At 34.9% G+C, this 14,790-nt stretch overlaps 1 protein-coding gene across 1 annotated transcript in view; it reads right to left on the reverse strand.

Moving 5' to 3' along the window:
- Positions 1 to 14,790, reverse strand: part of LOC115453598 (irregular chiasm C-roughest protein) — a 129,462-nt gene that overhangs the window by 50,333 nt on the left and 64,339 nt on the right. Inside the window, exons 2-4 of the mRNA XM_037437135.1 lie at positions 5,238 to 5,632; positions 3,998 to 4,148; positions 1,352 to 1,432 (exon numbers count right to left, since the gene is read on the reverse strand). Of these exons, the coding sequence (XP_037293032.1) occupies positions 1,352 to 1,432; positions 3,998 to 4,148; positions 5,238 to 5,399 (394 nt within the window). The 5' untranslated portion in view covers positions 5,400 to 5,632. The remainder of the gene's footprint in view (positions 1 to 1,351; positions 1,433 to 3,997; positions 4,149 to 5,237; positions 5,633 to 14,790) is intronic.

Below are 14,790 nucleotides of genomic sequence, written 5' to 3' on the forward strand. Positions count from 1 at the left end.
AATTCGTTGAGACGGCAATCAGATATGACCGGAGAGAGATTAGGAACGGGCACCAATGGCTTTATGTGCTTTTTACAATCGGGTTTTTAAATATTGTTTGATGTGTTCAGATAATATATGCATAGACAGCCAATATATTCCTTGAAGAAAATATAGCTCGTGTGTAATAAACCTGGCACTGAATGGTAATCCACTCCGCTGCACGCCGCGCCGTAGCTTGGGCCTTTCCTGGCTCACAGGAGTTGTTTAATATATATTTTTTAATTTCATCTATTTGTTAGCCTAGCAAGGGCCTGCTTATACAAACATTCCGGAATTTTGGGTGAGTGCTTAAGGCGTTCGCAACCCTTGAAATTTAAGAGACCATGCTGAGGGCTATCCACTAACGGGTTACGAACCATGACTCAGGACGGTTGCTGGGAGATTATGGATGCGAGTAGTCGAAAAGAAGTAACAATCTAACCCCGTATTCGTCGACACGCAAGCCGACGTAACGACAGACAGACAGACAGATGGGTAAACAGTAGTGTTGGGTGTGATGGCGGAATAGTCTCAAACAAAACCGCTCTCATTCACAACTTGCACCAGAGAAAACAATAATCTCTTTCAGCCCATGAATTCCTACAGTTTTTTAATGTACAATAATGTAGAGAGTGTTTGCACTGTTTCGTTAGTAATTTTGTATGTCGAGGGCTGATTTATTGTTTCAAATTATACGTCGGCATATCGTGTCGGTATCGACTCACGATAAAACGTTCAAATTAGGTTCGTTACAATCTGTTCCCGGAATTTTGAGCAAATATAGACTTTATTTAGCTGGCATTGGTAGTATTTTGTTGAGTTAAAATTATTCATTTATTTGTAGCGTATTGTTTCCTTGCAATTGGTCGCTTGTTTCATTTGAAACAAAAAATCACGGAAAATTGTATGCCGGTTTAATGTGTTTTAAATTTAATTTGATCTAATGAAATTTTGGTGGGATTATGTTAGAGGCAGTCAGAAACACAGGAATGATATCTCCGTATTAGATGATATAATGTTATAGGGAGGATATCAATAGAGAGGTTAGATATGTGGGCTTCCACCGCGTACCACCGCAACCTAATGCTGTGGTAAAATATATCCTTCCACCATAAATAAATAAACACCATTATGATAAGGTAAAATGATCGCATAATACAAAAAATAAACGCATTATTTTCACAACCCAATGCTGGTAAAAGATATGCTTCCATCACAAGAAATAAAAACCTAATGATAAAGTAAAATGATGTCATACTGCAAAAATAAGATGCTTTATTTTCACTCTATATTTTATAGGTTAAATTTCTAGTTAAAATAGGTAACTTACCTTTAGGTCCTGTAGAGACTTGGCATTGGTATTTGGCGTCATCTTCCAGGGTCACCTCCCTGATGTCTAAGGAATAGTCTCCTGTTGAAAGAAAACAACAATCAATACTATTTTAACCTCAAAATGTTTTCATGATTAAATTATATAAACCAATAATACCTAACGATGGAAGTCCCTTCTAATATTTCCATTTCTTTTGGTATGAACAGAAATTTTAATTCTAAGGCAACTCATGTCCGTTATAAATCAATACGATCGAATTTAATAGTCAATTTTGGGAATGGAGTTCAGGTTTTCACAATTTTCGAATCTACATACACTACTAGATAGGTAAGGTCAGTGAGCCCTATTCCATCTATGGGGATATATCCGTCTTTTTGCAATTACAGGCGTTCTAATCGAACGACAGGTTTGATAGCTGTATAGGGTATAATAAGGGATTTTTTGACTCTCTTACCTACACGGCTATCGAAGTTGTCCTTCGAATAGAACGCCCGTATTTCCAAAAAGCGGCGATAGCCTAGTTGGGTGTGGAACGGACTGCCGAGACGAATGTCCGCAGGTTCAAATCCCAAGGACACACACCTCTGACTTTTCTAAAAAATCATGTGTGTATTCTTTGTGAATTTATCGTTCGCTGTAACGGTGAACGAAAACATCGTGAGGAAACCTGCACATCTGAGAAGTTCTCTATAGGAATTTCGAAGGTGTGTGAAGTCTACCAATCCGCACTAGGCCAGCGTGGGGGACTAAGGCCTAATCCCTCTCAGTAGTAGAGGAGGCCCGTGCTCAGCAGTGAGCAAGTATATTATAATACAGGGCTGATATTATTATTTGCAAAAAGACGGATTCGCCTCTATAGACGGAATAGGGGTCCTTTACCTTATTAAGTAAAAGTAAATATATGTACGCAATAAAATAATATTATTTAGTAATAATAAATCTAACAAATTGTATTAGAATGATTTCAGAGAACACATAGATTGAACTTATTGAAGACAATTTATTAAGAACTAGCTTTTGCTCGCGATTTCGCCCGCGTAAAGGAGTTTTCTGGGATCAAAGTCCCGTTATATATTTTTCCGGGATAGAAAGTAACCTATAACCTTCCCAGGGTATTAAACTATCTCCATACCAAATTTCATAAAAATCCCTTAAGCAGATTTTGAGAAAATTGATAACATACAGACAGAGAAAACGAGATTTTGTTTCATAACATGTATAGATATTCCGTCTATACTATTCGTGTACCTTTTCCTTTTCAATCAAGTCTGGTTGTAATTCTATTGATTTTAATATAGTTTTGTGTCCTAGCATGATGGTCTGCATTTTCTAGTGCAATTCAAATTCAATGTCGAGCAATAAGTGCTCGCGTTCTACGGATGTCGGTATAATATTAACAAGGAAAGTTATCTTACTTATTGTCATAATTATCTTAACCTGTTTTATAGGATATACTTCGATTCATCCCACGACAAACCTATACCAGGTTTTCTTATGGTACAGCTGTCAGTTTCTCGTAAGAAATTACTATATACTCCAGCATTACTTTAAAAATTTTAATTCTTAAATGTTTATTGTGGTGTACCGGTCAAATTGTAGTGTCGGTTATTAGTTGTAGTGCAGTTATGATCTGTTATGGCATACTTATTGTATGCCATAGCAGATGGCATACAATAATTTGAGATTTTTGAGAAAATTCAAAACTTTTTTTATGAGTACAAAGTGACCCCACTGCACCTGAGGGTGAGTGGAGTGGAGTCCAATAGAAAGTTGACTTACGAGAGATGATTACCCCTCGGCAGTCGACACAATTATGCCGGTCTGTAAGAACCAGATATAAACAGGCTGATCCCGGAGCACGACACACTTACGTGGGTCACTATGGCGGGTGTTAACACCTATTTTACAGTGGTCGCTGTCCGGGCGGATATAAAATATATCCTGCCACCAGCGACCAGGAGTCGAACCCAAGACCTAAGCACTGCAGTCGTAGCGTAATACAACTACGCCAAAGCACTCTATTACGCAACCCCAATAATAAGTTAAGAAACAAGTTCGAAGGACTTTGAAGCCAATGAAATTACTGGAAATTGCGAAGCGTAACATCTGATGCTTGCAATACTTTAACTTCAGCTAAAGTTCTGATAATAGTATACGGTTTTCTGGTATTCAGCTCTGACAAGTAAGCTTGTGAACTAAAGCGGAAGAGTTATATATTCCAGATACTTCTATCCTTTTCTAGGAGTAGGCAGATGTCACAATCTATGATTGCCATTTCTAATCAAATAATTATAGCTAGTTAACTACTTTCACAGCTCCGTTTCTTGTGTACTCTGTTCTTTATTTAATTGTTTAGGATGAATGTCATTCTTAGTTTTATTTGTTGTAGGAGGTATATTTGTATTCGCCTGGATAACGACAGGCATTACCCTACCCTATTACATAGGGTATAATAACTGTTATGGGTTATGTGAGAGTGTGCACCGGGATCATATATGTATATCCAGTTTCGAACTGTCCAGCATAATTGTCCAGCGAAAGTTAATGATTGTTCGTGAATTGATACTTTATCTGTATGCTATCTACCATCAGAAGCAGTAGGGTCAATTAGTTATGCCCCTTAGTACCTAATTCAAGAATTACCTTCTTCGTCGCTTCCAATCATCTTGTACCGGTCATAGCCGCTCAGGTCCCGGTGGAGACCAAGCCCGAAGTCGTCCTTGGTCCACTGCAGCTGGCCAGCTTTATTCTCCACTCGGCACGGCAGCGTCACCCTGGATCCGACCACAGCAGTCTGCGGGAGAACATACATGCCTGAGGTTATAGGTTATGAGCCATTTATATAAAGATATTTTAAAGTATGTGTAAATGTGACTGTCTTTTCTTGTATTATGGCGACTGCAGTGCTGAGGTCTCAGAGTGTCTCCTGGTCAAGAAATGTTGGGAGATTTCTGTTTAGTATTAGTTTTGAATCTAAAACTGTGCTGGTAAATTGCAACAAGCATGCCTAATTATAAAAGACCTAATAAGCTTCGAAATATCACGGATTTGTACTAACATAGAGAACTATCTCTGCCTGCCCTAAAAAATAAAAAATGCGGTGATGCTATTATGTAGAAAGCATATACCTCACGACCTTTGTATACTAATTCATGTTCGACCTTTTAGATATCAATCACTATTTATAAAATGCAAAACCGCTCCATTTATAACTGACCTTTGTGAGACAGCTCTTTGGAGACTCAACTGGGGCATTCATTTTCTAACTTTATGCTTCAGAATATACTATTATTTATATTTTGTGCTGGCGATTCCATTTGGATTTACGTGTATATAGAGTTATGCTTATGTCTTTAAAGGGTAGGTAGAGGTTAAACAACCTCATTTGATGGATGCAAGGTCCAGCATTATATAATCTTTAAGTCATTTATAGGACAAATTGTTAACTAAACTGTTCCTTATCATAAAAAAAAAAACTTTTACTGATGCATGGATCAAATCCGAGGTCTCAGCATGATAGTCGTACTGGCTACCCAAGACAACTTAACTACTGAAGTGATCGAGGCAGTTTCTATGACCTTAAAGTTAATTCTTTTAATCTAGCCGCAGGTAAATCGTGATAGAATTGTTTTAATGTTTTCTGATCTGGGAATTGAACCCAGAACATCACAGACTACGGGTAATAGATGCCACAAGACCAACGGCGAAACTACAATAACGACCTCAGATTACTATGGTAATTATGTATATATATGCTACCTTACTTATTAATGTTGTGTCCGTCTATCGCAGTTATTCTGTATTTTGTACAAGTACAATTAAGGAAGCTGTAGGTACAACGTTTAATATAAAGACAATTGTGTTTTATAAATTAAAGACTTACTTGATCCTGCGGCTCCATCGCAAACTTCTGCTCTTGATAACCACCACACACATCAACAAACACTAAAAAACTAAAAACCAAAGCACTATGGGTCCGTAACAGTAAAAACAAAGGATTCACACCCCTACTAGTTGTCTTCATTCTACACTTATAGTTAGACATCTCGACAAAACTACACACTTCCGACGTCCGTTACCATAACAAGGAAATCCGGCGTTCTAAATTTAAATGTTCACATTTTAAACGAACGCTCAGCTTCCCCTGCTGTAAGAGCTGGCGTATTCTATATTTGAAATGGATCCGATGAATTTAAGCGCCATTTTTTATTTATAGCCAGCCTTTTAGTTGAATGATTTATGTGCGAGTTCTTTTAGTAGCGGCCGACGATTGTCGATCTGAAACAAAGATGACGGCTGTTAAGTGGGCACCGAATAAATTTGAGCGTGTTTTTCAGTATAATACAATAAATATTACAAATGTATAAGTACATTTATAACACTCCATTGTCTAATATATAAAGTCTGGTTAAGCACGTGTTTTAACATAAAAGTAAAAATGTATAACAAAAAACAAAAGATATTTTATAAGAAAAAAAACTCGACATTCAAAGAAAACTTTAACACAAAGACTTCCATTCTGAGAATATTAAATAAAATTCCTTCCAAGGCGGTCATATTTAACGTAACAAGTTGTAGAACGGAGTTGGAAAGTCGCAATATTTTTTGTAACTTGCACATAAAAAAAAAAAACTAAAAAAATAGTCGCTCAATTTATATAACAAGTTATCTCGGTGTAAAAACTATTTTGCATTTAACTACGGTTGGAAATAAGACTGTGGTATGGGAGCAATTAGATTTAATGTAAATAATTTTTATACACGCCTTTAATCTACGAAGGGATGTAACATTCTAGCCAGTGTAACTACTAACTACTGGACATAAGATTTAACATCTCATATCTCAAGAAGGCGAGCAGTGAATACCAAACAATTTGTAAAACGCTCTTTTTACAGTAAACATTATATTAGCAAAATAATTACAGAATACAATTTTAAACATTCTTTTGACAACGTCCAGCCAGAGAGAATAATAATAGAATAGTCGCCGCGTGACATATCTTCTCTTCTGCCAGCCAGACCGCGCAGCCGAATACTTCCGGAAACGCCCGATGTGATCGGCTAGGATAGCGGCGCGTAACATCGGCCATCCTGCAAAGTGAATACCGTAAGGTATTCACAAAAATAAATTTGAGAAAGTAGAACTGAATTGGGTACCTATATTTTTAAAACAAATAGGACCCAGCAACACAAATCAGAATGCTCATGGCTGCACACAGAATATGATCAGAATGCTCATGACTACAGACAATATGATCACAGACAATGAATGACAGAATATGTTCATGGTCACAGACAGAATATGATCAGAATGCTTATGGCTACAGACAGAATATGATCAGAATGGTCACGGCTGCAGATAGAATATTATCAAAAGGCTCACGGCCACAGACAGATCAGATTAAATAAAATAAACAGTTACGCACGTTCGCATTGTCAGCCTGAAGTGTTGCGCCACTAATTTGACTTCACATGACTCCAGTCATTCCTGTCTCCAATGATTTAGTTTCTAAGAAAACACCCTCTCCAGTGAGCCAAGCAGCAGGCATAACAAAGTTTTTGTTATGAATGTCGTGAATCGTACTAATGTGCAGACATCAGTTCCATATGCATTCCCAACATATTTACTTCAACAGACGTAGACGTTGCCATGGTAACTAAAAATCTGAGAATCTGGTAATTTTAATTTTGGCATTCAATGATTCATCACAGATTTATTCCGATAGTTCTCTTCACATTCGAATTCAATGTAACTTCAAATTATCATTTGTATAATCCCACTTCTGAATGTAAAACGCTCTTTTTACAGTAAACATTATATTAGCAAAATAATTACAGAATACAATTTTAAACATTCTTTTGACAACGTCCAGCCAGAGAGAATAATAATAGAATAGTCGCCGCGTGACATATCTTCTCTTCTGCCAGCCAGACCGCGCAGCCGAATACTTCCGGAAACGCCCGATGTGATCGGCTAGGATAGCGGCGCGTAACAAATTCTTTGTAATTTAAGGTGTTGGATAATGTTTCTACTGTTTGTGGGCGGTCGTATCGCTTATCAGGCGAACGGCAAAAGCAACAGCACAATGTTTTCACATAACTATAGAAATGTCAGAGTTGTGTGCCCTTAGGTTTTGAAACATGCGGACATTCGTCTCAACAGTCCGTTCCACTTCCAACTTGATTATCACAGCTTTACAATTATCAACCAGCAATACGTTTATTGAAAATACTAAACGAATAGAGTATTTCGATGGCTTCTAAGTAAACCGTCGTATCTGGAAAAATAGCGATATTCACTCTTTAGCGTTTTATTATCAAAGTACTGTTTACTACCAAATCCATTTAATTCAAAAGTTAATTAACAAAAAAGAAATCTTCATAAAAAATCATTTACTTACTTGTTTATGGGTTTGGTAGTAAACAGAGTCTATATAACGAAATGTTAAAGAAGTGAATTTCGCTATTTCTTCAGATATGATAGTTTACTTAGGTCATCGATTTATATCACATTAAGTATTTTTTTAATATACTTCCAAGTTCGGAAAGCAGTTGCCTCTTGTCCAGTTATTTACGTATTGTAAAACCGGTATACATCATTAATATGTATATTGTATATATTATGACACCTTTATAGGGAAAATAAATTGATATTTCTTGATTTCTTATGTTTACGAATGTAAGACATTGTAAAACTATTTTGCGGTTTTTTTATTTTATATATTTTTCTCCCGACGTTTCGAAGACTGCGGCAAAATTTTATTTTAATAATATTTTATGTATAACATATCTATTATTACTTATTTGTCAACGTTAATAGTGAAATCCCAAAAACCAAAGTTGGCTTTTTGAAATATTGATAGAATGTGGTACTGGAATATTGGTATAGTTTTATTCTCCAGCTGTAATGATGTTCTTTGCTGACCTAGAGGCAGTATTAACATAATATTATTAACAACAAATTCTCACCTTACCCTGTGGCCATTACGTTGAAAATTTCGAGATTTACTACTAGACATTATAAGACTTAACATCTTGTCTTAGGATGGCGAGCACATTAGAATACCAAACAATACTTTGTAATTCAAGGTGTTGGTGTTTCTACTATTTATGGGCGGTCTTATCGCCTACCATCAGGCGAATGGCAAGCTCATCTCATCATTCAATAAAAAAGGTCTAGTATGTTTAAAGTTAGGAAATCTCAGTTTCGGTACACATATTCGCAATAAAGCGTCGATTGCAGTCACTGAAACGTCAAAGAAACAATGTTTTTGGGACTTCTTTTTTGAACATTTTGATATTGGCTTTTGACTTCTGTCATATTGCGGACTCTGACGCTAGCTCTAGATTTGAGTTGTAGGTTTTAATCTTTGCATTTTTTGAGGCGAATGAGTGGTTTTTGATGGTAAATGGTCACTTCAACCAGAGAAATTCAAAATACTATGTTTTTTTTATATAAGCCAATCAATGCCGGTGTTAACATATATTAATGTAAATACCTACTAATTTTATGTAGTTTTGGTTAAAAAGTAGCCTACACTCTGTAAGAATGGTGAAGTTTTCTATATGTAAAATGATTTTTCTGTATGTGTAAAGAATTTCTAAAGAATATGCATTTAAAATAATCAATCTCGCCTTTATATAAGTAACAAACATATTATTAGAAGTCTGATTCGTTCCTAACCGAATTTCGGCCACGGTGGCCAATTTCAACGGAGATCAACAAGGTACGCAGGATATATTATAGTGCATAAGTGTGTGCGCAATACACAGGTGCACACTCTGATCCTTCACTCTCACAGTCCGATGTGACGGCAATCCGACATAAACGGAGAGAGACCAGGCGCAGGACCAACGGCTTTACATGTTTTCCGAGGCACGGGGTATCACACCGCCAACTTCCTGACCCCGAGCTGTGACTGAGTATTTTTAAGATGGAAAAACCCAGTCACAATTATTTTGGCACGACTGGGGATTTGAACCTAGGACCTCAGCGCGGTAGTCGTATTTGTACCGTATACAATTAGGCCACGGAGGCAGTCAATCAAGACAATTTAAAATAAATAAAAACGTTTTTTAATTAGCTGTAATGTAAATTATAAAATGTAAAATAACACTGTATATAATTAAGTGAAATCTTCGAAACCACACGCAATAAATGGAAACACATGATTTTCATATTAATGGTGTCGTCGGATTAAGGAAGTCACACTCCCAAATGGTCGCAACCGAACCAGAGTCGTTAAACTATAGTTCTGTTACAAACGGACGTAATGGCCCTATCGTTTATCGATGCTATTAAGTAGTGATGCGGTTTCGTGATTCGGTATTCGAAAGACCGAAATATTTTTAGAACCGAATCACGATTTTAGTGTGTGGAAGTATAGGAATGATCATAAACAAGCTGTATCAACCAGAACTTTGAATTAAATAATTTATATGTATTCTTGAAGAAAATTAAATATAACATAAAAATACGCTAGCATTATTAGTTGCTCTCCTGATCCTGAGATTTTTTGCCTTACATACATATATACCTATATCATATACTATCTATATCCAGGCCTGAACTATAAATCATCGAAAACAGTACGAAAAACTTCGAAAAACAACAATGCTCTATTACATTATGTTCGTCAAAAGTATTAATATTATTCGTAATTTTAAATTTATTCTAATCGAACTTATTTTTTTTATTTATTACGGCTCTGGAAACAAGTACACTGAGCCCGTATTCCATGTTTTAATTAATTATTCCTAATTTTAAATTTACTCTAATCGGCCTTAATTTTTTTTATGGCTCTGGAAATAAGTCCATTGAGCCGGTCTTCCAAATAATACTGAACTTTACATAGTTTCAAAATTTTGCCAAGTAAAGAACCGAATATATTTTCCCATTCCGGAACAAAATCCCATCACTACCTACCATAATGAGCTTGGGCCGTAAGAAACAGTGTACTAGGGAATAGACTATTATTAACAACATTAGGGTAATACATGCATTATTCAATGGCCGATGATTAGGCCTCCACTGATCGTTATAAGGATGCTGTAATTAAGAAAACTTGCTTTAAATAACCAGAAGACAAAGTAATATACGATTAATTACTGTAATTTTATTGCGGTGGGATAATTTTGATCCTTCGAGCCAGATAGAATTGTGATTAAATTTTCAACTTATTTTATGCAGGATTGAGATGAAATTATATTAATCTTGTTTTTTAAATTACTGTAGCATAATAAAATTATAATTTTTTGGTCCTTCGAGCCGGAATTGTTTTGTGGCAAGTGCGAAGTCATAACCCCGCTTTTTACTTTTTTAGGGCAAACTGGAGCCTACTTTAAACTAGAATATAGTGTATCGGTATGCTAAAATTTTAACAAAAACTTTTCAAAGGATTAGGCGTAAAGTTTAGAGCTACTATGTACACATACCTACATATATAGAATGGTCCATATAACCCGATTCCTAATGGCTTCCCTTGCATCATTTATCTCAAGTCTAATAATCATTAGAACCATTTCCAGACCGCATTTATACATAATATTTTTAGTACCTAAAAGTTTATTTATTTATTTATTTATACATATATTATAACACCATAACAATTGATACTAATGCTATGTTATACAGATTTAATCTTACCAATTGATTTCAATACATCTAAGTTGTATCGGGTACCCTTATAGAAAATCTCACTCTTCACCACTGATATATAGAAACTTATTTTAGCCTTACACTTGCTATATATTATTTATAAACGTCGTTGGTTACTAAATAAATAAATAAAATACTAAACACACGTATTAAAAGGAAAGTAGGACAGTAAGATTAAATGCAACATTTATCCTTACTTTAAAAAGAAATTGCATAAACATTTCCTACGTGCAAGCGGTATTTCTGAGAAATTAAACTGAAATAAAAAATATCCTGTGTGCTGCACGCGTCAGTACCCATCCTCACTCGGAGCACGGGGAAAATGTACGTTATTTTTTCGACATAGCATTTAAACGATAAAATTATGTGCTATAAAAATACTGCTAGAATGAGGGTAGTTTTGTCAATCATTTGAATCTTGTACGCAGGTTGTTTCGGTGTATTAATTTAAAATGTTTTTATGTATATTGTTTATCAATTGTTCTGTGCCTAAGAACTACATAGTATAAAACAAAGTCGCTTTCTCTGTCCCTTTGTATGCTTAAATCTTTAAAACTACGCAACGGATTTTGATGCGCTTTTTTTTAATAGATAAAGTGATTCAAGATATTCAAGTATAATAACATCCATTAAATAGTGGAGAAATACTGTTATTTTGTTATATTATACCCGTGCGAAGCCAGAGCGAGCCGCTATGTTTTTATATGTACACAACGTTCACAGTTTTTCTTTAGTGTATTTAGTATCAGCATTGAGTCGCTAGAAAATAATAATAACAAAAAACTGGTTACAACTCACCTGTGCCTATTATATGTTAAGTCTATGGACTTTTTTAATTTTTAGAACACTTCAGAAAGAGGTTAGTTTTTTTTTTTGAAATGAAACTTCTTTAGAATCGTTGTGATTTAAATTCAATGAAACGAATACGCATTACGGTATTTGAAAATGGAACAGCATTCAACCAGCCTAAAAGCTACATTTTGCATCCTTTTATTCTTTTATTACTTGAATTTCTAATTTATTTTGTAATTATGTTTTAGTATTATACTAAAAATAATAAACCTTACATTTTTCCTAATACTGATACTTTATATCCATCTCATTCTTTCGTAGCTTATTTTTCAGTAGTTTTACTTCTGCCGTGTTTGAATTGCTCACACACATACAAACGATTGTAGTTTAAGTAATACCAGGAAAACGTCCCCTTGTTACCGCTAAGATAAGATTTGTTAGTATCCCCTTAACGGTTTTTTTTATCCTGTTTAGTCGTCGATATATTATATGTACTACGTACTAGATTTGGCGTTCCGAACATACAATGTGTTCAACTGAATTGGACTGCAATCCATTTAAACTGACTTTAGTATGGTCAATATTTACAGCTTGTGGTTGTGTACGGAGTAGGGCTCATGATATAAGAACTCGAGTCTAAGTGTAAACTTGGATTTGAATAAAAAATATGAGTCAAATATCTAAGTAAAATTATTTGTTGTTCAAGTGAATAAATAGGTTATAACAGTGACGTTTTGTTTGCCATTTTAGTTCAGATTTTGAACAAATATTTTATGCGGACGTTCGTGTCTATAGAATATACGTCAATGTGTTTATTACTCATATTTGTTATTTATGGAAACTATGCAAGATATCTAGAGCTATCGATCTGAGGTATCTGTTACAGAAGTAAGGTAGGTTTTGCTTCGATCCTGAGTGTTAAGGACCAGAAAGTCAATGATGCGGTAATATAATTGCTAGCAATTAGATATTATATTAAGAGTTGATTAATGAACTTCTCTTATTGCGTAGAAGCGGCGACAGCCTAGTTGGGAGTGGAATTGTTCAAAGTTTAAACTCAAGGGCACGCACGTCTGACTTTTCTAAAAAGGTTATGTGTGTTTTCTTTGAAAATTATTCCTTGCTTTAACAGTAAAGAAAAACGTGAGGAAACCTACATACGTATAGGTATGCGAAGTCTGCTAACCGATACTGCACTGGGCGATCGTGGTTGACTAAGGCTTAAATCCTCTCAGTAGTAATGGAGGCCCGTGCCCAGCAGTGGGACAGTATATAATACAAGTCTGATGTGGACGAGACCCTCATCGGTAAAAACTAATAGGTTTGAAGACAATACATTATAGAGCTTTTACCTCCTCATTCCACATTATCTCGCTAGATGGCGTTAAACTAAAAAACGCCCGTGGGAAAAGGATGTAGTCATAAATACACACAATTAAAGTTACATCGAACGTTTAATTTATAGTTAAGATAAACAGAACAGTAATTAGTGATCTGTTACACTTATCTAAGTAGACGATATTTTACTTTCTATCTATACGAGATAAAGCATTAAAGAGTTTTGTACCGATTATTTTATCGATTGTAAAGTGAGGGAACGATTTAAGAATAATAATCGGATGTACGAGTCGTAAAGATTTCGAGACTATAAATGAAAATACCATAATAAGCCACAGCTATTTATGCAGAATTATAAACGTTATGTTAATACCCTTAAAGTTTATATTTGTTAATACTGTTTATTTACCGCTTGACTTACACAACTGTATCAAAGTATATTGAACCCTAATATTACTGATATAAGACTTAAAATATTTTTTGTGAGAAAACTGCTCCGTTGTCCTGCGGTGTCATCTCAAGAGCCAGATTTAATGAATCATTTCCTTAAGATTTTGAGGATATTTTTAAATAGTAGCGGAAATATTTGTAGAATGACAGCGAATACAAGACTTTATTTTAGACGTTTGTCTGATTTTTTACATGAACAAATGTGCTAAGGTTTGCGCCATACTATTGCTCAATATTGTATCCCAGAGCCTGGATATATTTATTTGAAATCTGCGGGAATTCACAGAAATAGCTCATAGATGTATTGAATCCAATTATTGTTAAGATTAATAATTAACTTCTTTGTCTGTATAACATCGCATTAGTATTCTGTTATGGTGTTATAATGTATGAATAAATAAATAAATAAATTTTAATTATATTAATTCTATTCTATATAACACGATTGTTAGACATGGAAATAAAACTTTATTACGTATTTTGTCGCGGTTTTTTTATATTATTATTTTCTCTCGACATTTTGAAGACTTTACAGCCTTCATGGTCATAAGGTGTTGGTCATCCTAAGGCAAAATCTTCGTCAGGAGATTTTTTTTTTTTTAATCTTTATTTATTTCGGGGTTTTTATCCAGCTAGGATATGCTAACCATAGGAGAAAATTATAATGTAAAAAACCGCAATAAGTCCCTAAAAGAGTTTTACTTTAATTGGTTTATACTATTATTAACTTTCTATACATTAATTAATATTAAATCTAAAATGGGTATCCATTGACAAATCTATTGAAGTATCATAAACCCTTGTCTTGTAAAGAGATAGGCAGAGATCCAATGTAACCAGTTTTGTAAAACTTATTTTGGTAGCTTTATGTAACAGACTACGAGCTTATAATAATCACAAATTCTCACACTAATCAACAGATTTTTTTTAGGTCGAAAACCTTACTCAAAAATTCCTCAACACGAGAATCAAAGGTAGAACTCATCGGTTTCATACCCTGAAAACCCTACACTAATAAGACAAGTTTATTTTTAGTACTCGTAAATTTTCAACATTATCTCTTCGAAATCTAGAACTTTCATCATCATCATCAGCCGTAGGATGTTCACTGCTGAATATGGGCCTATCCCGAAGATTTCCAGATCAACCTATTGGAAGCGGCCCGCATCCAACGGCCTGCGACTTTTACGAGGTCATCT

This window comes from Manduca sexta, chromosome 2, assembly GCF_014839805.1.
Source record: "Manduca sexta isolate Smith_Timp_Sample1 chromosome 2, JHU_Msex_v1.0, whole genome shotgun sequence".
In the NCBI taxonomy this organism is placed as follows: Eukaryota; Metazoa; Arthropoda; class Insecta; order Lepidoptera; family Sphingidae; genus Manduca; species Manduca sexta.